A 24,142-nucleotide genomic window follows, 5' to 3' on the forward strand; every position below is an offset into this window, starting at 1 on the left:
TGGTGGCGCTGCAGCGGAGACAGGTTGCTGGACGGACCCCTCGGACCCCTCGGACCCTCCAGCGGAGGCGAACAAAGGCTGGTGCGGTTCTCCAGAACCCCCAGCGGGAACAGAAGGCTGGACGGGCCCCTCGGACCCTCCAGCAGGACCAGGTTGCAGAACAGATGACTGGGGAGAGGAGTGGCGGTGGCGATGTTTCCTTCTGGAAGAGGGAACCGGTGGAGAAATGGAGACGACCTCCTCATCCTCCGACCACATAGCCGCCAGGGAAAAGGCAGGCGAAAGGACAGGCGAACAAGGTCCCGGCTGGCGTGAGGAAGGAGAAGAAGTCCGTGGCAGCGTTGAGGCAGGTGGAGAGTGTGTTGTCCTGGGTCAGCGGTAAAGAAGTGGAGGTGGAAATAGAGAGAGCAAGCTCGCCAGCCCGGACTTGCTCCCTCCAGGCAGCTATGGAGTTGCCCAGCACAGTGTCTGTAGAAAGCTGAGTTAGCCGAGGGTTGCTCCGAATGACAGCGTCTACTGCGCTTAGCCCAACCGCCATGGTCCTTAAATCCTTGGACTGGGCAATGCCGTCAAGAAGCTTAATCATCCGCTCCATCTCAGCGTTAAACTCAAAGGCTGAAGAGTCGCAGGGTCCATGTTCTGGTCGCGATCTTCTGTCAGGTGTCGCTGTGTGCAGGCAGGAATAGGACCCAAAGTGCAGACTCACGGCAGGCAAAACTGTATTTCAAAACTCACGTTTTGCCCTCCAGCAATAAAAGCTAACAAAAAGCCAAAAAGTAGTGATATGATGTTCTGTATCGAGGCTTCGAAGCTTATGTCGAGTAATTGAGGGGGCGTTTCCGCGATGCGCGTATCGAGGCTTGCTTCATTTATGGGAGGAGCTGAAAATGATGACGTCCGAAGCCTCGCTGCCCGGCTGTACCACGTGACTGGTTCATGAAGCGGTTCGAACTTTGCCGCGAGCTATGACAGCGATATAAACCCTCAGACTTCAATCAAAATGTGGGTGTTTGATGGAGAGTTGTTAGTGAGAGTTTGGAGACAGTTTGGAGGTTTATGAGAGTGAGGAGAGAAAGTCAGGAGAGAATGGAGCCAGCTAAGAAGAGGAGGATGTCCTCCCCTGTGTGGGAACATTTTGATCTTATTCCTCCCAACAAGGTATGTAAATTTCTACAGAAGATGTATTTTCATAATACTGATGGTGCAATACAATTTATGTTGAGCTGTCTGTACTTTTGTACAAGGTGAAGTGTTTGCTATGTGCCAGGGAGCTGGGCTATAACAACAACACCTCATCCATGCTTAGGCACTACAGAGCTTTGCATGAGAATAAGAGGAACACCGATTGTGGAGCAAGACCAGGTGAGCATCAAATGCAATGATAATATAGCATGCAGTAATGTTACTAAATGATATATCAATATTATACAACTGTAATAAGTTACGTGTGTGATATTTATATTTGTGCTTTGTCTTTATTGTCTTTCCTCAGGAGAACAATCTCAAATAGATGAAGACCTGGTCAGCATGGTGATTGAGGACTCCCAGCCATTTAGCATTGTGGAGGACAAAGGATTCAAAAGATTTGTTAAATCATTAAATCCCAGCTATGTTCTCCCCACTAAAAAGGTCATAAAAGCAGTGAAAATTTAGTTTTTACAGAATAAAATGTGAACAGGCAGTGTGTGGCTGTCCATACCTCAACGTTACAAAAGCATGACTACTGTCCACACCCCAACCACACCTCACCTCACAGTAAATGATCATTTCCATTTCAAGCATTTCCAAATAATCATTTCCCATACTGCCAGTATAAATATACACAGTATACTTCCATCACTACAATATACATGTTTTACACACTCCTTTTGTTGTTGACATTTACAGGCTGTGTGCAAAAGGCCACACTCTTCAAATTCATGCCAACTAATATTTTTACGTCCAGTAGGTGTCCTGCTAGAGCAAATGAAGCTTCAAGAAGCTTTGTGCTGGGGTGAACCAATTGGATGAAAAGCTTCAGTGCTTCATGAAGCTTCATCTGCCCATCACTGCCAAAACACCAAATAAACTTACATGAGCAGGCAGACAGAACACACAGCATAAATGAGGGTAAATCACGACACGGACACAGAGAAACACAGGGCTTAAATACACAGAGGGCGCCATCAGGGAATGGGTAACAGGAGGGAAACACAGTTGGGGCAAATCAGGCCTAACGTAACAGGGGAAGCAAAACCAGACGCATTTACATGAGACAGACTTTCAAAGTAAAACAGGAAACATAACACAGAGACGTGAACTTGACAAGGGGATACAGCTGACAGGGGAGACAGAGCAACTAGAGAACACAGAGACATAAACCATAAGACAGAACTCAAAGAAACCAAAGACTAGAAATGATAAATATAATAAACTCAAAAACCCTGGGCCAACGACCCAGGCATCCTAACAAGAGGTTGGTGCAAAGAGTGATGAGCAGCTAATATGTTCTTGATATTATGGGTCTCATTAACACAGAAAGGTTTCACACTCTTTATTTGACTGAACAGTTGGAGCAGGACGTGCAGACGTGACAATGTTTCTGATTGTGTCAAATAAAACTTCTGAATTCTCTTGCTGTTTGGATAAAATACGTGGCCTTCACATTTGTGATATTATTAGAAGAATGTAAGAGCTCTTTATATCACAAAGATGCAAGTTTATTCTTTGATTGTTTTTTCTGTTGGGAACAAAACATTTTTACAACAATTTGTTGTTCTATAAGGATCGTGGTCCTTGATGGACCTACACTGACCTCATGTCAGATTTGTAGATAGATTTAGCCTATGTTTCTATTTTCAAACCCTTTAAGCTGAGAGAACATTTCATTTACAGCTTGTTTTAAGTGTGATAGAGACTCAGTCCTGGGGGGAATACCCTTTATATGTGCAGGTGTACAGAACTAAAACTGTTGAGTGGAACTGCATGCATTGCACAGAAACGTGCACAGTTCCTGTTACTGTAGAGAATCCCATATTTGCTTTATTAGACTGTAGGACAGAAACCCCAGGGGAAACCGTGGGTTAGCTGACCAAGTTAATAACAAGCTTTGTGTGGCTGTTTGTCCTGATCACCAGTGTTGGGTAAGTGAACTTAGATAACGAACAGAAACCCTGAGTATGCCAAACTCACTTCACTGCATAGGGCCCAGTTACACTGCTGTGTAAATGAAACACTTTAATGATTGGTTATGTGTCAGTACTATTAGAACAGCTGACACATACCTTCTCTAAAGACCAGGTTTTTATGGCTTTTAACCCCAAAACATGCTACGCCAAAAAGCAGTCCACCCACAGTCCCCCGGCACAGATTAGTAATACACTATTAGAGTAGTAATACACCAGTAAGTGCCAGGATGATTGTCCTGTTTTATACATCAAGGAAACCAAACAACCTCTGGCCAAGCACATGGCTTAAGGCAGAAGAGCTACCTCATTATCACCATCATTGATTATTATGTCTAAAGCTGGGTTACATCTTAAACTAATTGAGCTAATTTAAGTTAGAATTTAACTTCTATATAAAAAGAACTTTACAGGTACTTTAAAATGACTAAACCACAAAAACAACACATGCTATTGTAAAGTAAGTGCAGCTTTGATTTAATATTACACTGCGTTCACATGCTTATTTTTTGCATAGACATTTAGACATGATGATTTGTTTTTTGTATGTACATTTATTCACTGACTGTTTTCATTCATTGTTACTGATCTCTTTGGCAGTTCATCCATTCCTATATGCATTTGTACTTGACGCGTCAAAGTAAAAATAGATAAATAATAATGATGATAATTTACTATTATTATTATTATTATTATTATTATTATTGCTGTTATTATTATTGCAGCCACAGGTAGGTGGCAGTAATGCATCTCTATAGTCGTTGTCAGCCGCCGATACAGAAGAAGAAGACTTCGTCCGAAAGACCGTGGAGCGCAGGCCGGTCGTTGTGTCCCAGTCATGGCGGGTTTCAGTAAATATCTGACAGCTAGGAACTCCTCCATAGCGGGCAGCATTTTGTTTGTGTTCGTGCTGCTGAAGCACAGGAAGCGGACCAAGTCAAACAGGTAAGCGGCTGCTGTGTGTCGCTCAGCAGCTGGTTGTCAGCGACAGTCATGCTACTGAGGAGCGGCTAGCAGCTGACAGGCGACCTGCCGCTGCTCGGCGCTCCCGAGGCTCCTTTCTAAGCAGGCACGTTTTCTGTGTGCTCTTCGGGGTCCTCTTGTTTCGGCATACATCCCAACACGAACAGAAATAACGTGTTCCCGACACACTGTCGCACAGCCAGAATTCTGTGGCTTGGTGTCTTCTACTGTTTCTTTCTCAGTAATGTCGTACTGTCAGCCAAAGTTGTGTGTGTAATCTAATAAGCTAGTGTGTAGTTATCTGTCAGCCACGACAGCAGTAACCCCGCTGGCAGGTGACGTGGTGAATGTTGTGGGAAAGAGGTCGCTCTGAGGCGGTGAAGGCTGAGGCTGTAGTCCCGTGTGTGAGTCCTGTAAACGGGCCTCATGCTACAGGATGGCAGCGGAGGCCACAGTTACCAGCGTGTTTATCGTTTAATGCCCTGTTTTTCAGAGGAAGCTCAGACCTGGTGCTGAACACGCAGGTATGTTGAAACACCCTGAGCGGAGTGTCCAAAGTCTACATAATACTTAGTTTGGTGCATTTAATTCTTGTCTGAACCTCTTCATGCAGAAGGATGGCAAAAAAGATCGCGCAGCTGTGGACAAAGTTTTCTTCCTCCGGATCCTCCGGATCCTCCGGGTCTTGGTGCCTCGCGTTTTCTGCATGGAGGTAAGAGTGGACTCGAACCAGCGACCGCCTGCACTCACTGCTCTCTTCATATAGGTGCTTTGGTTCGACTCCAGGCCAGTGGACAGTTCATCATGCCGGTGTAGACATGCTGCACATTTCTTCTGATCGCGGCCCTTACATGGATGTTGCGTTTGAAGGCTTCATGCATGGTGTACACACTGCATCCTTTATTCTAGAAACTAGCAGAAGAGCCAGTACAGACCCTCACATATCTGTAGGACCTCCCAGAATACAAAGCGTACGTGGCTCCGGAAAGTTCCGGATCAGCAGGTTGCTTTGGTTCGTGTCACAGTGAGGTTACTGTGTTCACATCATTGTCAGTGAAATGAACACAGCAGGTGTATGAATATGGTACTCTGACAGTAATGACCTGATGATAAGGTCGTAGTGATACCAGCTCTTCATCTTTGCTTCCTTCTGGTCAGCATTATGTTGAAGGCACCTGTTGCCAGTCCTCCCATTGAAACGTACTGGTGCCCGTGGTGTTCGATTGGCCGCTCTCTGACATTTTCATGGTTATTGGTATTAAATTGTGATTCTAGTTTTGTGACAGCCCTAATCACTGAGGCCGTTCACCTATTTGACCAGTGATGACTGGGCCAACCATAAACATTGAGTCTGGTAATGGTTGAAAGATACTGGGAAACAGTTTCCACAGCGTTGCTGTGATTGCAGCAGAGCCCTTTGACACAGAGACAATAACTCCACAAGTCAAGGTCGCCGCCACATGGCTGCTCCTGGTCTCGTCTTATCTCATCAGTTCATTAGATACGAGCAGAGTCAAAGGTAGGACCATAAACATCTGCAGTCTTTTACACACTAACCAGTCTGTGGGCGCTGTCTCCCCTCTCCTCCACAGGCTGGCTACCTGATGTTTATTGCTGCCATGCTGGTGGCCAGAACCTACTGTGACGTGTGGATGATCCAGAACGGGACCATGATCGAAAGGTCAGGCTTCAGTGTTTACGATGTTTCTTTGTGTTACAGGAGTAAATCAGACGACACAACAAAGATGAGACGGTGATAAATCACTAGAGTGGGGGGCGGGGCAGTGTGTGGTCGTAGCGTCGGCGATGTTGATGCCCTACCAGGCCGAAGCAGAGCAGGGGGCGTTCCCGGCTTTCTCTGCTGCTGCTCACACAATGAAAGTTTGAAAACGTAACGTGGATTCTGCTTTGCTGTCTTTACAGGAACTGATGACTGTGTTTTGGTTCTTCACAGTGGTATTATAAGCAGAGACAGCCGTGTGTTCAACACGCACTTTTGTTCCTACATGTCAGTCATACCAGGGGTAACTGTCAACAAGTGCTGTGTTAGAAGAAGCCATTAACATGGTAGCTCTAACATCTGCTTTGTGTGCGGTCTGTGAGGTACAACGCTGACCTGTGGTCGTCATGGGGACGTGTAACATCCTGGCACAGGTTCACTGGAATGCTGTTCAGTGTGTGCTCATTACTCCGGCCGCCGGCTCTGGATCAGCTGGCTCGACCTGCAGCTGGTCAGACGTGGCGTGTAGTATGAACTTGTTCTGCTTCAGAGACTGTGTGCGCCGTTTCAAGTGTCACATGACCCTGGCACACAAAGCGCTGCGTACGAGTGCTGCATCTTTGTAGGAGCAGTGAAAGGCGCTGCATTGTTGAGAAGCGCCTGAAGCTGAGTTTTTCAAACGCAGACTTGTTCTGTGTGCACTCTGCAAATGTCAGAAACCCAGGAGAGAGCGAGCTGGGCGGGACCCAGATGTGCTTTGATCCATGTCTTCACGGTGGAGACCGTCACGCTCTGATCCCGGAGTCGAAGCTGCTGGAGAGCAGACGGAACTACTGTTGATTATAGATTTGATATTGCTGCAGATGTTGAATTACGAGCACACACTGCACTTGGGTTTGGGCTGCCATATTTTGTTATTTTTCTGTGCGATTAGGTGGATCTGACAAATATTTGTAATGTATGTAACAAATGCAGTTTACACATGGCCCAGTGACGCCTCAGGCCTCTGTGCACAGCAGCTAATAACATGGAAATGCATAGATTGAGTAGTGTTCCAGTGTTGCTCCGTGTCAGGATCCACCGTCCTCTTTGTGTCACATCATAAATTGCACACAGCAAGCTTCAGTGTTTGTCTCTGACCTTGGCTTTGTTTGCTCATCTTTGTTCTTGTTGTGGTTTGCAGTGCAATTATTGGTCGTTCCACTAAAGATTTCAAGATCTGCTTGTTGAAGTTTATTGAATTCATGCCAATTGTAAGTGTGAACTCTGGAGTCCTGAGGTTTGTGACACCCACGTTGATTTCATGCTCCCACATCCCATCATCACACTAGCATGATCTGCTTGGCTAACTGTGTGACTGACTGCTTTTCATGGCACAGAAACTGGTGTAATTATCACACTGACATAAACTGAGCATGGCTGATTGTCTGTAGTTTGCATGGCTTTCATCACCTCGAGCTGTGTTCCTGCACGCTGTTCTCCTGGGAGCTTTCTTTGAATGTCTGACTGGCTGTTTCCAGATATCCTTGGTGAACAACTTCCTGAAGTTTGGTCTGAATGAGCTGAAGCTGAGGTTTCGTGAGAGGCTAACCCAGCATCTCTACAACCAGTACCTGCAGTAAGTACACCAGTGATGCTGTGCTCGTCGTGTGCAGAGGGTTTCACCTTCAGTGCATGTGAGACACTGACAGCAGCAGGGTTAGGCTGCTGTATTTAAACTTCAGTGAAACGAGTGGCTTTGTTTGCTAAATCTGGGGAGCAGATGTGAGACGGTGTCAGTCGGCTGTGGTGTTGAAGCCTCTGTGTGCCTGTGGTCACTGAACACCTGGAGCATGTTGTTCAAATGCATGTAAGCCAGGCCTGTGTGGCTGCAGCGTTCTCTTGTTTGCTACTATCAGCTCGGCACTACTGAACTTTGACCCTGCAGATGTAACTGAGGAGAGCCAAAGCAAACAGCGTCAGCCTCTCTTCCATCACAGGGACTCTGACCCGACTCGTAGTGATTAGAGCTGTTGTGTGATTGCTGCACTCTGTTTCCTGCTTCTTCAGAGGTTACACTTACTACAAAATGGGAAACTTGGACAACCGTGTAGCCAACGCAGACCAGCTGCTGACACAGGATGTGGAGAAGTTCTGCAACAGTGTGGTGGATCTGTACTCCAACGTCAGCAAGGTACTCCCATACATGTTAATGATCAATCAGCTGCACTCCCCCATCATGCAGGTGTAATTCGGCCACAGTGGGATGTAAATCCACTGTACACATCAGAGTATCATCACCCCGTGGGGCGGGTGGATGGAGAGCAAGGTGACACCGCAGAGTCAAACTGATATCATGGATATATGTAGTAAAAACCTCTGACTGCAATAATTTAACAAGATCGTCGCCTGGGCTTTGAAATGGATAGCAGAGGTGTGGTTACCAGGAGGCTGAGGGTGCAGTGGTGGGAGGACTGGGCCACATCACACCGTTCACTGTGATACCAGTATAATGTGCAGAGCTGGCTGAGTTTCTGTCCGTCACATAGGCACCGAAGCACTTTTTTTTTGTAGAACATGCAAGCGGCCGTCGTTATTACCGTCTTTTTCACAAAAGAAGCCACACTTAAAATCAATCCTTTGATTTTCTCAAAAATCGACAGCGCGCCTTATGTATGAATTCTGGTTGTGCTTACTGACCTCAAACCGATTTTATGTCCACGGCGCTCATGTCAAAATGTTTCAGTACAACTTTGCTAAGCTACGAAGCCGCAGACTGGAGCCTGGTGGAGTGATGCGCACTGTGATACGCACTGTGATACGCACTGTGCTTCAACATAATATTACAGTATTGTGTGCATAAGGAGCCCAAATGGCTCCTGTTAAGACATGTGCATGAAGTGGATTTTAAAGTCCATCAGTGGCGCAGTCGATCATGAGAACAGAGCAGCTGTGAGAGAATTCAACATTAATGAATCGATGGTACGAAGTGCAGGAAGCAAGAAGAACGAGTCGAGTTTGGTTTTCTTATAATCCCAAAAAAGACATGTTTGACTTATTTATTGGGCACACTGCAAAGCAGCTCTTTAGCTAGTGTGGATATACATGCTGAGGATATGTCGGCCAGTTTCCACTGGAAATGCCTTTTGGTTAAGCTGTTGCATTGTTGTACAGCTGCACATAAAACAGCTGCTTGTTCAAGTGAAAAAGTATTTTGTCTCGCGCCAGTTATATCGTTATCGCACATTTTCAAATATATGGTGATAAATATTTTTGGCCATATTGCCCTGCCCCAGTGGTGGGGCCGCCCTCTACCACGTGGGCGGGGCTTTCTGTGCGGGACGTGTTTGCGTCTGTAGCTACAGCTGTTCACTTTCTGTTTGGTGTCTCTGCAGCAGCTCTGGACTCGTGAGGCCTGCTGTGGCGTTTCCCTGTGTCTAACTCTTTCCTGTTTGTGTCCTGCAGCCTCTGTTAGATATTGGCCTGTACATCTTCAAACTGACAAGTGCCATCGGTGCCCAGGTAAGCAAGTTTCCAAGAAATGTCTTTATTTTGGGATGGAACGAGTACAATGATTCCTGTTGGTTCTCAGGTCTGTGTGATCAGCACTGTCAGCTGTAGGCTTGTCTGGGCTGGTTGTAGCAGGACTCCTGAGTCAGCAGAAATCACCTTCCTCCTCATCATGAAACGCTTCCTGTCTTTCCCTCTGCTACAAATCACCCTGACATCTGCATCTCCTCCATCTAGCTGTCCAACAAGAGGAGAGCTGCTGCTTGAAGCCCTCTGTGTACATGTGTGCTCACACAGCTTTCTTCCACAGTATGACTGTTGTGCGTTACCACAGCTCCCATTGTGTGCTTCCACAAAGACATGCTTCTGACCTTCCCTTCTTTAGGCGTCTGTCAGTGTGCATGTTTCTTTAATTTGTGCGTTGGAGGACAGAGCTTGGTCCAAAGCCTGCGATGGCTGAAGGTCGGTGGGTCGATCGCTGTCTGGTCCAACATAAACACCTAAAGTTCTCCTTCTGAACTCAAACAATCCCGAGGTTGTGCTACTGTGTTGTACCAGAATAAACGTGTCTAACCAGAGTTCAGGTGGCCTCCAATAGTACTGAAGTATTTCTACTCAATCAAAGGACTGTCGAAGTCGTTTTTGACCAGGATATTTCCTCCAGTGAGGGTCCACCTCCTTACATCTGTTACGTCTTCTCATTGTTTGCCGCGGGCACATCTTAAGCTCAGGTGTGCTGCTGTCTCTGTATTCATCATCACCTAGGGTCCAGCCAGCATGATGGTCTACCTGCTGATCTCAGGGCTGTTCCTGACCAGATTAAGGAGGCCAGTGGGCAAGATGACCGTGACTGAGCAGCGTTACGAGGGCGAGTACCGCTACGTGAACTCTCGCCTCATCACCAACAGGTAAGCCTGTCAGCCACTCGTCTGTTACTGTGCAGGCCTGGCGTGTTTGTTAACGATGCATCTTCTCATCAGTGAGGAGATTGCCTTCTACAATGGGAACAAGAGGGAAAAACAGACCATTCATAGCGTTTTCCAGAAACTGGTGAGTAGCCCTGGGTTACCCAGGCTGAGGGACTGTGCTTGACCTCAGTAAGTACTCATGTAGAGAAACTTAGAAGATGCAAACATTTTGCTTTTGAAGGATGAAACCAGTAAAGCAGGAGAAATGTCCAGTTCCTGGTAACTAGAGTGAATATGGGAGTGTAATCCAGACTGTCCTTCCAGGTGGACCACCTGCATGACTTCATCTTCTTCCGGTTCTCTATGGGTGTCGTGGACAGTATAATTGCTAAGTGTAAGTAGCTGTTTTGCTGACGTGCTCCTCGTCCAGTCCTCCACCGAGCATCAGTAACAGCCTGTAACTGACAGAATGAAGCCATTTTCATCACGTTCACCCCAACAACATAAAGCGTCGTCCTGTGTGTGCACGTGCTGTTCCTTTGCAGATCTGGCCACCGTGGTGGGATATCTGGTGGTTAGCCGGCCGTTCCTGAACCTTTCCCATCCACGGCACACACACAGCACACACTCGGAGCTGCTGGAGGTGAGCGGAGCTGTACTGTAACTTAACACGCGTCTGAAAGAGTACTTTATAAATCCTGACATTTGTTAAAGCCGCGATGATCTAGATTACAAATGTAATAATGAACTGTAGCTTCTGTCAGCATCGCTAGAACAACCTTGACTTTGTCCTCTGATAGCACTGTGGCAGCAGGAGGTACAGTCTGAGGTGTAACCTGGCAGCATCAGACGGGACGAACAGGTGTTACGTTGAGTTTGGGTCAGGTGATCGTGGGATCGTGGCATTAACGGGGAGAGGGGGGCTCAAAAGAGACTTTTCTTTCTTATTCTCATTTAAAATGTCTCGCTTTTATTAAATAATTATCTGAATCTTACAAAGTGGTGATCGGATTAAATGTATAGAAGTCCATTACTGTATATAGGAACTATTACGTCTAATATACTCTAGTAAGCTACAGTACTTTGGGAACCATCTGTGCAGTTCTGTTGAAGAACGATGTTGAATCCACAGATATTGTAGAAAAATTGATTTCTGTGCTTTGGTTTTACATGTGCATTAAATTAAAGTTGATTATGTCGATTAAGCATTGTGAGGTGGACGGTGGTTACCTAATATTGTTGCTATAAGTTGGCGACCCTGTTAGTTAGTTTAATATTTCTGCTAAGTACTCTTTAAAATACCAGAATAGGGAGGATGGTGCAGGTTTAACTTTATTAGATTGATCAGTGTTGCTGAACTATAAGATGTTTTGGCTGCAGTGTATTCTGTGTATAACAGAATAGCTTCAGTCTCTTGTTTTTAAAAACTTGAGTATGAACTTATACAAAATGCAGCAAGATATTTATAAAAAAGACACTATATCAGATTAATTTAGGTATCGGCAGATATCCAAATTTGTGGTATCGGACATAAAAAGTGTTCTGGTGCCATGTGTAGTGTGGCACTGCAGACCTGTGGCTTTCTATTCAATGGTAAGGATGCGTTTCAGGTCATTATGTAACAAACAGGAAAGTAAAGTAAACACTTCTGTGCAATATGTGTGATGCATTACACTTTAGAGCACCAACTCTAACACTGATCACAGCAAAGAGGGGACATGCAGCATGCAATTATATTGCACACTATGCTGCGATGCTGTTGACTCTCAGAGCGGAGTTATATATGGATCATGGAATGGGAATTCCCACTGGTGTGTCCAGCCTCCTGTGGCAACAGTGGAGTATCTGGAGGATGAAGTGTTGCCTTTAAATGGCTCCGTGCTTCAGTCTATCTGCTGCCAGGCTCCGCCTCCAACTATCCGGGAGCTCCGTGCCGACTGATTCCAGATCTGTGAAAGGGTCCATGATTGATTTGATTTTTCAGGGTGTCTGTGAACTCGGATTCTGTCCTGATCATTTTCATGTCTGTCCAACGATGTGGCGTCCCTTCAGTCCTCATGTTAGACGTCCAGCATAATTAGTTTTCACACATAGATTTAATGCTTTATTAACTGTATGTTTATGCTGCAGTCGGGACGTGCAGCAGGAGCGCAGCTTTAACAAACTGCTGTAGTAATGTTTGGGCTTTGAGGTTTGACTGATTGCTGTTCGTAGGACTACTACCAGAGCGGCAGGATGCTGCTGAGAATGTCCCAGGCCCTGGGCAGGATTGTTCTGGCTGGCCGGGAGATGAGCCGGCTCTCAGGGTGAGTGTGCAGAAGGGGGAGCTGTGCTTTGAGCCAATATTTCCTTAGAGCTTAGATTTGACTGCTCATCTTTAAATGGATAATAATGTCCTACAGCACTGGCATGATGAGCGCTGGCTGTCTGGGTTGTGTAGTGTGTTTCCAAACACAGCTGGTGTGCTGTTCACTGAGGATGTGTTGAATTGTGCCCCCGACAGGTTCACGGCTCGTATCGTTGAACTGATGAAGGTGCTCAAGGACCTTAATGCTGGCAAATACGAGCGCACCATGGTGTCCCAGCAGGAGAAGGGTACGCATGAGTCCTGATGTACTGTGAAGTGGATTTGCGACAGCTGCCATCATCATTTGTTTTTCCGCTGTGTTTAGAAGCAGATGCTGCAGAGAAACTGGTCCCGGGCAGTGGTCAAATTATTAACAAAGACAACCTCATCAAGTATGTGCTGCTTGTGTGGTTTCACTTTGTGCTTTAGTGCGATATCGAGTGTGATTTATGTTTTCCTCTCTGCAGATTTGAGAATACTCCCCTAGCAACACCCAATGGAGACATCCTGATCAGAAATCTTACGTTTGAAGTAAAGTGTGCATGCATTACCTCATCTCCATCGAGTACTACGACATGTTTTAGGATCAAATACTTATTTCACTCAGTGGTGTGCTGACACAGTTCAAACTTTTCGTGGCTGCATGTATGTGTGATGCTGTCTACCTGAGATCAGCCGGGGCTCAGATAGCTTTGTCCCTGTGTCTGATGTTCAATGGGACGTTGTGTAGACGCTGTTCTCTCTTTTCTGAAGGTGAAGTCTGGCACTAATGTTCTTGTGTGTGGACCCAACGGCTGTGGGAAGAGCTCCCTGTTCAGGGTGCTGGGAGAGGTAGGGCTGCACCATCAGTAATCAGTTTCATCTCAAGCTGGTTTTACTTTTATGATGTGGATTTATTTGGTTGTGTTTTAGCTGTGGCCTCTGTTTGGTGGGCATCTGACAAAACCTGAGAGGGGGAAGCTTTTCTACGTCCCACAGGTGAGTCTTCAGGAGGCGATGTGTGAGCTTTACTTTAACTCTGATGCAGTTTGAGGAAGATGGTCTCTAAAAATGAGACGGGATAAAACACAACACTGTCAGAGTTTATTTATAGACTACTCCAGAGTCTCACTGGCTTCCTGCACTTTTCACAACCTCCCTGTTCACCAGGAGCATGCTAGTGTGTTAAAGCCTCCTGTGTGTAAACACAGGTCTGAGCGATTCTTCAGTAGATGCTCATTTCATGCCCAAATATTGTTTGGAGTGTAGGTCTCTGCGGAGATGTTACCCACAACACGTTTAAGGGTCAGCTTGGAAAGCACAGCATTAATGCATCCCTTCACAAGTCCTCCTCTGTTTCTGTCCAGAGACCCTACATGACTCTGGGTTCTCTGAGGGACCAAGTCATTTACCCCGACACCCATGAAGAACAAAAAAGGAAAGGCATCTCTGATCAGGTACGACACTGCAGATTTCCTCCACACTGCCACTGTGTATGTGTGTATGACTCTATATTTGTGTACAGGTGCTGAAGGAATACCTGGATAATGTTCAGCTGGGTCACATCCTGGACCGGGAGGGCAGCTGGGATACTGTCCAGGACTGGATGGACGTTCTCAGTGGAGGGGAAAAACAGAGGATGGCTGTAAGGACTCAGTTGTACTTCTCCACATGCTGAAAAGCACACACCAGCCATTGGTTTGCATATTTATGCTGAACAGCCATAAACATGTGTTAAACTCTTCAGGCCTCCACTGTCACCTCCACTGTCACCTCCACTACTGTCAACTCTACTGTCAACTCTACTGACACCTCTACTGACACCTCCACTGACACCTCTACTGACACCTCTACTGTCACCTCCACTGACACCTCCACTGACACCTCCACTGTCACCTCCACTGTCACCTCCACTGTCACCTCCACTGTCACCTCCACTACTGTCAACTCTACTGTCACCTCCACTGACACCTCCACTGACACCTCCACTGACACCTTTACTGACACCTCTACTGTCACCTCCACTTTCACCTCTACTGTCACCTCTACTGACACCTCTACTGACACCTCCACTGACACCTCTACTGTCACCTCCACTGACACCTCTACTGTCACCTCCACTGACACCTCTACTGACACCTCTACTGTCACCTCCACTGTCACCTCTACTGACACCTCCACTGTCACCTCCACTGTCACCTCTACTGTCACCTCTACTGACACCTCCACTGTCACCTCTACTGACACCTCCACTGTCACCTCTACTGTCACCTCCACTGTCACCTCTACTGACACCTCCAATGTCACCTCTACTGTCACCTCTACTGTCACCTCCACTGTCACCTCCACTACTGTCAACTCTACTGTCACCTCCACTGACACCTCCACTGTCACCTCCACTGTCACCTCCACTGTCACCTCCACTGTCACCTCTACTGTCACCTTTACTGTCACCTCTACTGACACCTCTACTGACACCTCCACTGTCACCTCTACTGACACCTCTACTGTCACCTCCACTGTCACCTCCACTGACACCTCCACTGTCACCTCCTCCACTGTCACTTCCACTGTCACTTCCACTGACACCTCTACTTACACCTCTACTGACACCTCCACTTTCACCTCCACTGTCACCTCCACTGTCACCTCCACTTTCACCTCCACTGTCACCTCCACTGTCACCTCTACTGTCACTTCCACTGTCACCTCTACTGTCACCTCCACTTTCACCTCTACTGTCACCTCCACTGTCACCTCTACTGACACCTCCACTGACACCTCCACTGTCACCTCCACTGACACCTCCACTGTCACCTCCTCCACTGTCACTTCCACTGTCACTTCCACTGACACCTCTACTGACACCTCTACTGACACCTCCACTTTCACCTCCACTGTCACCTCCACTTTCACCTCCACTGTCACCTCTACTGTCACTTCCACTGACACCTCTACTGACACCTCCACTGACACCTTTACCGTCACCTCTACTGTCACCTCCACTTTCACCTCTACTGTCACCTCCACTGTCACCTCTACTGACACCTCCACTGACACCTCCACTGACACCTCCACTGTCACCTCCACTGTCACCTCCACTGTCACCTCCACTGACACCTCTACTGTCACCTCCACTGACACCTCCACTGACACCTCCACTGACACCTTTACTGTCACCTCTACTGTCACCTCTACTTTCACCTCTACTGTCACCTCCACTGACACCTCCACTGTCACCTCTACTGACACCTCCACTGTCACCTCCACTGTCACCTCCACTTTCACCTCTACTGTCACTTCCACTGACACCTCTACTGACACCTCCACTGACACCTTTACCGTCACCTCTACTGTCACCTCCACTTTCACCTCTACTGTCACCTCCACTGTCACCTCTACTGACACCTCCACTGACACCTCCACTGTCACCTCCACTGTCACCTCCACTGTCACCTCCACTGTCACCTCCACTACTGTCAACTCTACTGTCACCTCCACTGACACCTCCACTACTGTCAACTCTACTGTAAACTCTACTGACACCTCCACTGACACCTCTACTGTCACCTCCACTGTCACCTCCACTGTCACCTCCACTGACACCTCCACTGACACCTCCACTGACACCTCCACTGACACCTCCACTGACACCTCCACTGACACCTCAATGTCACCTCCACTGTCACCTCCACTGTCACCTCTACTGACACCTCCACTGTCACCTCTACTGACACCACCACTGTCACCGCCACTGACACCTCCACTGTCACCTCTACTGACACCTCCACTGTCACCTCCACTGACACCTCCACTTTCACTTCTACTGACACCTCCACTGACACCTTTACTGACACCTCTACTGTCACCTCCACTTTCACCTCTACTGTCACCTCTACTGACACCTCTACTGTCACCTCTACTGACACCTCTACTGACACCTCCACTGTCACCTCTACTGACACCTCCACTGTCACCTCCACTGACACCTCCACTTTCACTTCTACTGACACCTCCACTGACACCTTTACTGACACCTCTACTGTCACCTCCACTTTCACCTCTACTGTCACCTCTACTGACACCTCTACTGACACCTCCACTGACACCTCTACTGTCACCTCCACTGACACCTCTACTGACACCTCTACTGACACCTCTACTGACACCTCCACTGACACCTCCACTGACACCTCCACTGTCACCTCCACTGTCACCTCCACTGTCACCTCTACTGTCACCTCTACTGTCACCTCTACTGACACCTCCACTGTCACCTCCACTGTCACCTCTACTGTCACCTCCACTGTCACCTCTACTGACACCTCCACTGTCACCTCTACTGTCACCTCCACTGTCACCTCTACTGACACCTCCAATGTCACCTCTACTGTCACCTCCACTGTCACCTCCACTACTGTCAACTCTACTGTCACCTCCACTGTCACCTCCACTGTCACCTCCACTGTCACCTCTACTGTCACCTTTACTGTCACCTCTACTGACACCTCTACTGACACCTCTACTGACACCTCCACTGTCACCTCTACTGACACCTCTACTGTCACCTCCACTGTCACCTCCACTGTCACCTCCACTGTCACCTCCTCCACTGTCACTTCCACTGTCACTTCCACTGACACCTCTACTGACACCTCTACTGACACCTCCACTTTCACCTCCACTGTCACCTCCACTGTCACCTCCACTGTCACCTCTACTGTCACTTCCACTGACACCTCTACTGACACCTCCACTGACACCTTTACTGTCACCTCTACTGTCACCTCCACTTTCACCTCTACTGTCACCTCCACTGTCACCTCTACTGACACCTCTACTGTCACCTCTACTGTCACCTCTACTTTCACCTCTACTGTCACCTCCACTGTCACCTCTACTGACACCTCCACTGTCACCTCCACTGTCACCTCTACTGTCACTTCCACTGACACCTCTACTGACACCTCCACTGACACCTTTACCGTCACCTCTACTGTCACCTCCACTGTCACCTCTACTGACACCTCCACTGTCACCTCTACTGACACCTCCACTGACACCTCCACTGACACCTCCACTGACACCTCCACTGACACCTTTACTGTCACCTCCACTGTCACCTCTACTGTCACTTCCACTGACACCTCTACTGACACCTCCACTGACACCTTTACCGTCACCTCTACTGTCACCTCCACTTTCACCTCTACTGTCACCTCCACTGTCACCTCTACTGTCACCTCCACTGTCACCTCCACTGTCACCTCCACTGACACCTCCACTGTCACCTCCACTGTCACCTCCACTGTCACCTCCACTGACACCTCCACTGACACCTCTACTGTCACCTCTACTGTCACCTCCACTTTCACCTCCACTTTCACCTCTACTGTCACCTCCACTGTCACCTCCACTGTCACCTCTACTGACACCTCCACTGTCACCTCCACTGTCACCTCCACTGTCACCTCCACTGTCACCTCCACTGTCACTTCCACTGACACCTCTACTGACACCTCCACTTTCACCTCCACTTTCACCTCTACTGTCACCTCTACTGACACCTCCACTGTCACCTCTACTGTCACCTCTACTGTCACCTCTACTGTCACCTCCACTGACACCTCCACTTTCACCTCCACTTTCACCTCCACTGTCACCTCTACTGACACCTCTACTGTCACCTCTACTGTCACCTCCACTGACACCTCCACTGACACCTCTACTGTCACCTCTACTGTCACCTCCACTGACACCTCACTGTCACCTCCACTTTCACCTCTACTGACACCTCCACTGACACCTCCACTGTCACCTCCACTTTCACCTCTACTGACACCTCCACTGTCACCTCCACTGACACCTCCACTTTCACCTCTACTGACACCTCACTGTCACCTCCACTGTCACCTCTATTGACACCTCCACTGTCACCTCCACTGTCACCTCCACTTTCACCTCCACTGTCACCTCCACTGACATCTCTACTGACACCTCTACTGTCACCTCCACTGACACCTCTACTGTCACCTCTACTGTCACCTCCACTGACACCTCCACTTTCACCTCTACTGACACCTCCACTGTCACCTCCACTGACACCTCCACTTTCACCTCTACTGACACCTCACTGTCACCTCCACTGACACCTCTACTGTCACCTCCACTGACACCTCCACTGACACCTCTACTGTCACCTCTACTGTCACCTCTACTGTCACCTCCACTGACACCTCCACTTTCACCTCTACTGACACCTCCACTGTCACCTCCACTGACACCTCACTGTCACCTCTATTGACACCTCCACTGTCACCTCCACTGTCACCTCCACTGTCACCTCCACTGTCACCTCCACTGACACCTCCACTTTCACTCCTACTGACACCTCCACTGTCACCTCCACTGACACCTCCACTTTCACTTCTACTGACACCTCCACTGACACCTTTACTGACATCTCTACTGACACCTCCACTGACACCTTTACTGACACCTCTACTGTCACCTCTACTGACACCTCCACTGACACCTTTACTGACATCTCTACTGACACCTCCACTGTCACCTCCACTGACACCTCCACTTTCACCTCTACTGACACCTCACTGTCACCTCCACTGTCACCTCTACTGTCACCTCCACTTTCACCTCTACTGACACCTCACTGTCACCTCTATTGACACCTCCACTGTCACCTCCACTGACACCTCCACTTTCACTCCTACTGACACCTCCACTGTCACCTCCACTGACACCTCCACTTTCACTTCTACTGACACCTCCACTGACACCTTTACTGACATCTCTACTGACACCTCCACTGACACCTTTACTGACATCTCTACTGACACCTCCACTGACACCTTTACTGACATCTCTACTGACACCTCCACTGACACCTTTACTGACATCTCTACTGACACCTCCACTGACACCTTTACTGACATCTCTACTGACACCTCCACTGACACCTTTACTGACATCTCTACTGACACCTCCACTGACACCTTTACTGACACCTCTACTGTCACCTCTACTGTCACCTCCACTGACACCTCCACTGACACCTCTACTGTCACCTCTACTGTCACCTCCACTGTCACCTCCATTGACACCTCCACTTTCACTCCTACTGACACCTCCACTGTCACCTCCACTGACACCTCCACTTTCACTTCTACTGACACCTCCACTGACACCTTTACTGACATCTCTACTGACACCTCCACTGACACCTTTACTGACATCTCTACTGACACCTCCACTGACACCTTTACTGACATCTCTACTGACACCTCCACTGACACCTTTACTGACACCTCTACTGTCACCTCTACTGACACCTCCACTGACACCTCTACTGTCACCTCTACTGTCACCTCCACTGACACCTCCACTGACACCGCTACTGACACCTCCACTGACACCTCTACTGACACCTCTACTGACACCTCCACTGACACCTCCACTTTCACTTCCACTGACACCTCCACTGTCACCTCCACTGACACCTCCACTGACACCTCTACTGTCACCTCTACTGACACCTCCACTGACACCTCCACTGTCACCTCTACTGTCACCTCCACTGTCACCTCCACTGACACCTCCACTGACACCTCCACTTTCACTTCCACTGTCACCTCCACTGTCACCTCCACTGTCACCTCCACTGACACCTCTACTGACACCTCCACTGACACCTCCACTTTCACTTCTACTGACACCTCCACTGACACCTCCACTTTCACTTCCACTGTCACCTCCACTGACACCTCCACTGACACCTCCACTTTCACTTCCACTGTCACCTCCACTTTCACCTCCACTGACACCTCCACTGACACCTCCACTGACACCTTTACTGACACCTCTACTGTCACCTCCACTTTCACCTCCACTTTCACCTCCACTTTCACCTCCACTGACACCTCCACTGACACCTTTACTGTCACCTCTACTGTCACCTCCACTGTCACCTCTACTTACACCTCCACTGTCACCTCCACTGACACCTTTACTGTCACCTCTACTTACACCTCCACTGTCACCTCCACTGTCGCTCCTTTGTTTTTCTGGCCCAACCAGTCATGGTTTGGCAGATGCATGAAGTTTGGGCTTTCACCCTCTGCGGGGTCGGGCCTGCGGGGGATGAAAGCCCTTCTCTGCTTGCTAACAGACACATTTGAAGGAGCGCTTTATTCTCACACCTAAACCGGCAGTGTGATGCAGGAGTTGCCCTGTGGCTGTGGATTTGAGTATCATTTTCAGTCAACTGGTCAACTTTTGGAACAGCAGTGACTGACTTACCTAACACATCTATTTCATGTAGATGGCCAGACTGTTCTACCACAAGCCCCAGTTTGCGATCCTGGATGAGTGCACCAGTGCAGTGAGTGTGGATGTTGAGGATTACATCTACACCCATTGCAGGACGGTATGTCTTTGCATATACATAAATATAGCACATGAGCACATTCGTTTACGTCTGGGCCCACATTTGTTGGGGGGGCTCTGCTGAACTGGGGCCAGTTAGAGAGTACCTAAATTATGTGAACCTGCTCACTGGCACGACTCCTCCCGTCCAGTTTAATCATTTCTTCATTCAGTCATATCAAAGTGCATCTTGGAATTCATTGGTTTCTAGAAGTTTCCCTGTTTACAGAAACTGAACAGTTAAATGTTAGTTTGACTTCTCAGTGATGTCAGGGACTGACCTTGATCTGAATTCATTGCTTTCAGAATAGCATCTGTCCAGCGCCCTCCTTTAACTGTTGTCAGTCTAAACTGAAGCTGTCAAGTCACTGAATCCAGATCAACCTCAGAGGGCTTAGCCAGTCCTGAGCATGCAGCTTCTACTACTAACTAAACTCAGACATGCAGAAGCTGCTATCAGCTTTGAAGAAAGAGCAACAAAACTGAGGTGTTGGTCAAAAAGCTGAAAAGTCAGAAGCGTTAGTTAGTTAATCAGCCACCACACAGCTCACTGGCTGCTACCCAACAAGGCTCTCTGGCACTAGAGCTCACCTTTCTCTGGCCTGAAGTACCTTTAAACTCTGATGGGGGTCAGCTGTATGAACAGGTCCATTTGGAAGGAGGCCCTGCTGGGGCCGTAGCACACTATGAGCTTTTGCAGCAGGGTTGGAGATGATGTGGCAAAATCTCACCATGGTGTTCTTTAAAACGGGGGTTTGTTTTTTATCTCAACAGGTGGGCATCACCTTGTTCACTGTGTCTCACAGGAAATCCCTGTGGAAACATCATGAGGTAGGACTGGATGTTCTTATGATTCAAAGTGCAGATCCTGTCATTGTGTCAGCGCTCGGCTTCATTGTTGAGGCTGAGCAGACCACTCATAGTGCAGATTTGGGAGCAGTGAGTCTGTGCATAGTTCAGACTAACACGTCTGTAACGTTCAGTGATTAAGGCTTCAAACAAACTGTATTCAGGGTGGTTTGTTGTTTCAGGGGCACCAAAGCTTCCCCCCTCATCTACTCACTATGATTAGAAGCAGAGTCATTACGATGTCCAGTGTTGATAAACTGTACAGTATGTGATGTGCCACACACTGTGTAATGTTGGCCGCTGAGTCTCTTGATCTTATTGGTCGCGATCATGAAGAGAGGAATCCTATTGGTTGAAGCTGTGCTCGGATCCATGCTGTCACCGCTATGCTAACGTCAGTGAAACGGTCAATGCTACGACGTGCTGGTGCTTTTATGACTGAGCTTATCCTGAGCCTCCTTGATGTCTCATTGGATTACTGCTCATTAGTTTGTGCAGTATAGTCAACCAATGACAACAAAGTCTTTGTGTCACTGTAGAGTAACCTGTGAATAGTGACGGACCTCCCAGGTCTTCTTCATGTGTGTACAGAAACATGTTGATCTTGGTGCTTACTGTTACCTAACCATCTGACACATGGTTACATTTGTAACTGGTCTCTTTGCTGTTGTAAACATCTTTGTATTGGTAAATGTGTTTTAACCCACTGGTCTCTTTATTTCTCTCCTTCCCACACTCACTCTGTGTTTCTGGATCTGTCCTGTAGTATTATCTGCACATGGATGGACGAGGAAACTACGAGTTCAAGCCCATCACAGAGGAAACAGTCGAGTTTGGTTCATAACTACCAGCTGCTGACACTGGCGCAGACTTCCTGTTGATTTAGAAACCCGTCCTGTGTTCTTTCTGTTTAGTGTTTTTGTTTGGTGGGTGGGTTGCACTCGTGGCAGCAGTTCAAACTACGCACTGTTAAATCCTTATCACTGTTGTCCTGTCGAAACAATAATTTGTTCACTGCCAAACGTCTGTTTCCGGCCTTTAGGCTATTTCACACTAAGAAGTAGACTCATGCTACTGTGTCACCACTGCAGTCATGGATCATAACAGTACCAGGTTTGCTTGTAATGAGGAGCAGGAGCTGTTCTTCATGTGAGTGTGATGCTGCCTACATGTGTCTGTCTGGGAGCTTCTGACTGAAGATGAGAGTTGACCGTTGGACGGTCCTTCACTCGTAATTAATGTTTTAATGAGCTCATTTATGGAAGCAGTTGTGAGGAGGCGAATCCTGTGGCATCACAAACACATCACACAGGACATCTCGCCTTGTTGCAACCACTCACATTTCTCACTCTGGGTCCGCCTCGCTCTCGGCTAACCTTTAGCTAAACTTGGTTCAGATTCACAATGACGGCTTATTTGTTTTTGTTTGTTGTTTTCAATTGTGGTACCAGGGGGACATCTGGCACTCCACCTACAGGTGACGACGCCAGCAAGCATTTCAACTTTCACATGTAGCTGTGGGTCATAACGAATACCTGTGGGGGAGTTTGTGGGGAGGGACCCCTTATCTGATGGCATAAATGTGCTTGCTGCTTCTGTCATTACTGGCTGTTTCCCCTCCTCTCAAAGCCGAAGGATAAAGGCCGTCTAAATGTGTCATGGAGTTAAAACAAGTTTGCTCGATGACTTTTTCTCTGGCTGTGGGACAAAGTTATCGAGGCCTGTGGTTGTTTCTTGTTAAACACATAAGTACTGTCACAGACGGCAGCCTGTAGTTTTCCAGAACTTTGCTCTTGTTTATAAAGCTGGTCTGAATATCTTGACTGTGTGATCGGACAAACAAACAGTGGAGAGATGGAGAAGCAGAATGCAGCTCGTTAAGTGCAGCGTTTTTATGAAAAACTGTTGGTAACGGCACGAGCTGTGTTTCTGGAGCTCAAGTCATTTGAACCTGGTGGTTGTCAAGCTGCACCTTCTCCTGTTTTTGATCAGTGATGATAAAACTGGTCCACACTTAAACACCAAATCATGACTTTGAGCATTTCCCTTCCCGATGTGTCATTACTAATTTCCATGAATGAAATGTAGATTCTGTGGGTGGTGGGACTGTGTTTGTCTTGGGGGTTTGTACCTTATACTAATGTTTTAAAAATGTAAAGGGGAGCCTTAACTGTGTTGGTATTTTCTATAATTAATGTTATCTCACCTCAGATTAATGAAATAAAGAGTTGTAGAAACGATTTTTGTGTCTGTGCATCCACAGAGAGATGGATTTGTAACG

General features: G+C 47.7%; 1 protein-coding gene and 1 long non-coding RNA gene across 5 annotated transcripts; both read left to right on the forward strand.

Moving 5' to 3' along the window:
- Window positions 1-805: 805 nt before the first annotated feature.
- Window positions 806-1,610, forward strand: LOC146701018 (uncharacterized). Its single transcript, XR_014922342.1, has 3 exons — window positions 806-1,158; window positions 1,245-1,362; window positions 1,493-1,610. It is a non-coding gene; the product is annotated as an uncharacterized LOC146701018 (long non-coding RNA).
- Window positions 1,611-3,936: 2,326 nt separating this feature from the next.
- Window positions 3,937-24,101, forward strand: LOC146701019 (ATP-binding cassette sub-family D member 3). 4 transcript variants are annotated; one of them, XM_085467367.1, is made up of 23 exons: window positions 3,937-4,109; window positions 4,621-4,651; window positions 4,741-4,839; window positions 5,720-5,808; window positions 7,031-7,100; window positions 7,368-7,465; window positions 7,897-8,020; window positions 9,292-9,348; window positions 10,102-10,244; window positions 10,317-10,386; window positions 10,569-10,638; window positions 10,790-10,887; window positions 12,459-12,550; window positions 12,748-12,839; window positions 12,917-12,983; window positions 13,059-13,122; window positions 13,345-13,422; window positions 13,504-13,569; window positions 13,938-14,027; window positions 14,096-14,215; window positions 20,909-21,013; window positions 21,787-21,843; window positions 22,628-24,101. In XM_085467367.1, the coding sequence occupies exons 1-23, from the start codon at window positions 4,003-4,005 to the stop codon at window positions 22,703-22,705; spliced, it is 1,965 nt and encodes a 654-aa protein (XP_085323493.1). In that variant the 5' UTR covers window positions 3,937-4,002; the 3' UTR covers window positions 22,706-24,101. The 4 variants fall into 4 exon arrangements, with proteins under 4 accessions (XP_085323493.1, XP_085323492.1, XP_085323491.1 ...); XM_085467366.1 differs by lacking the exons at window positions 3,937-4,109; window positions 7,031-7,100 and adding an exon at window positions 6,082-6,151 and having other exon boundaries at window positions 4,116-4,651; XM_085467365.1 differs by lacking the exon at window positions 3,937-4,109 and having other exon boundaries at window positions 4,116-4,651.
- Window positions 24,102-24,142: the final 41 nt, after the last annotated feature.

Source organism: Copadichromis virginalis, linkage group LG9 (genome assembly GCF_057382275.1).
Source record: "Copadichromis virginalis isolate Kocher_CV1m ecotype Utaka linkage group LG9, C_Virginalis_male_GT1.1, whole genome shotgun sequence".
In the NCBI taxonomy this organism is placed as follows: Eukaryota; Metazoa; Chordata; class Actinopteri; order Cichliformes; family Cichlidae; genus Copadichromis; species Copadichromis virginalis.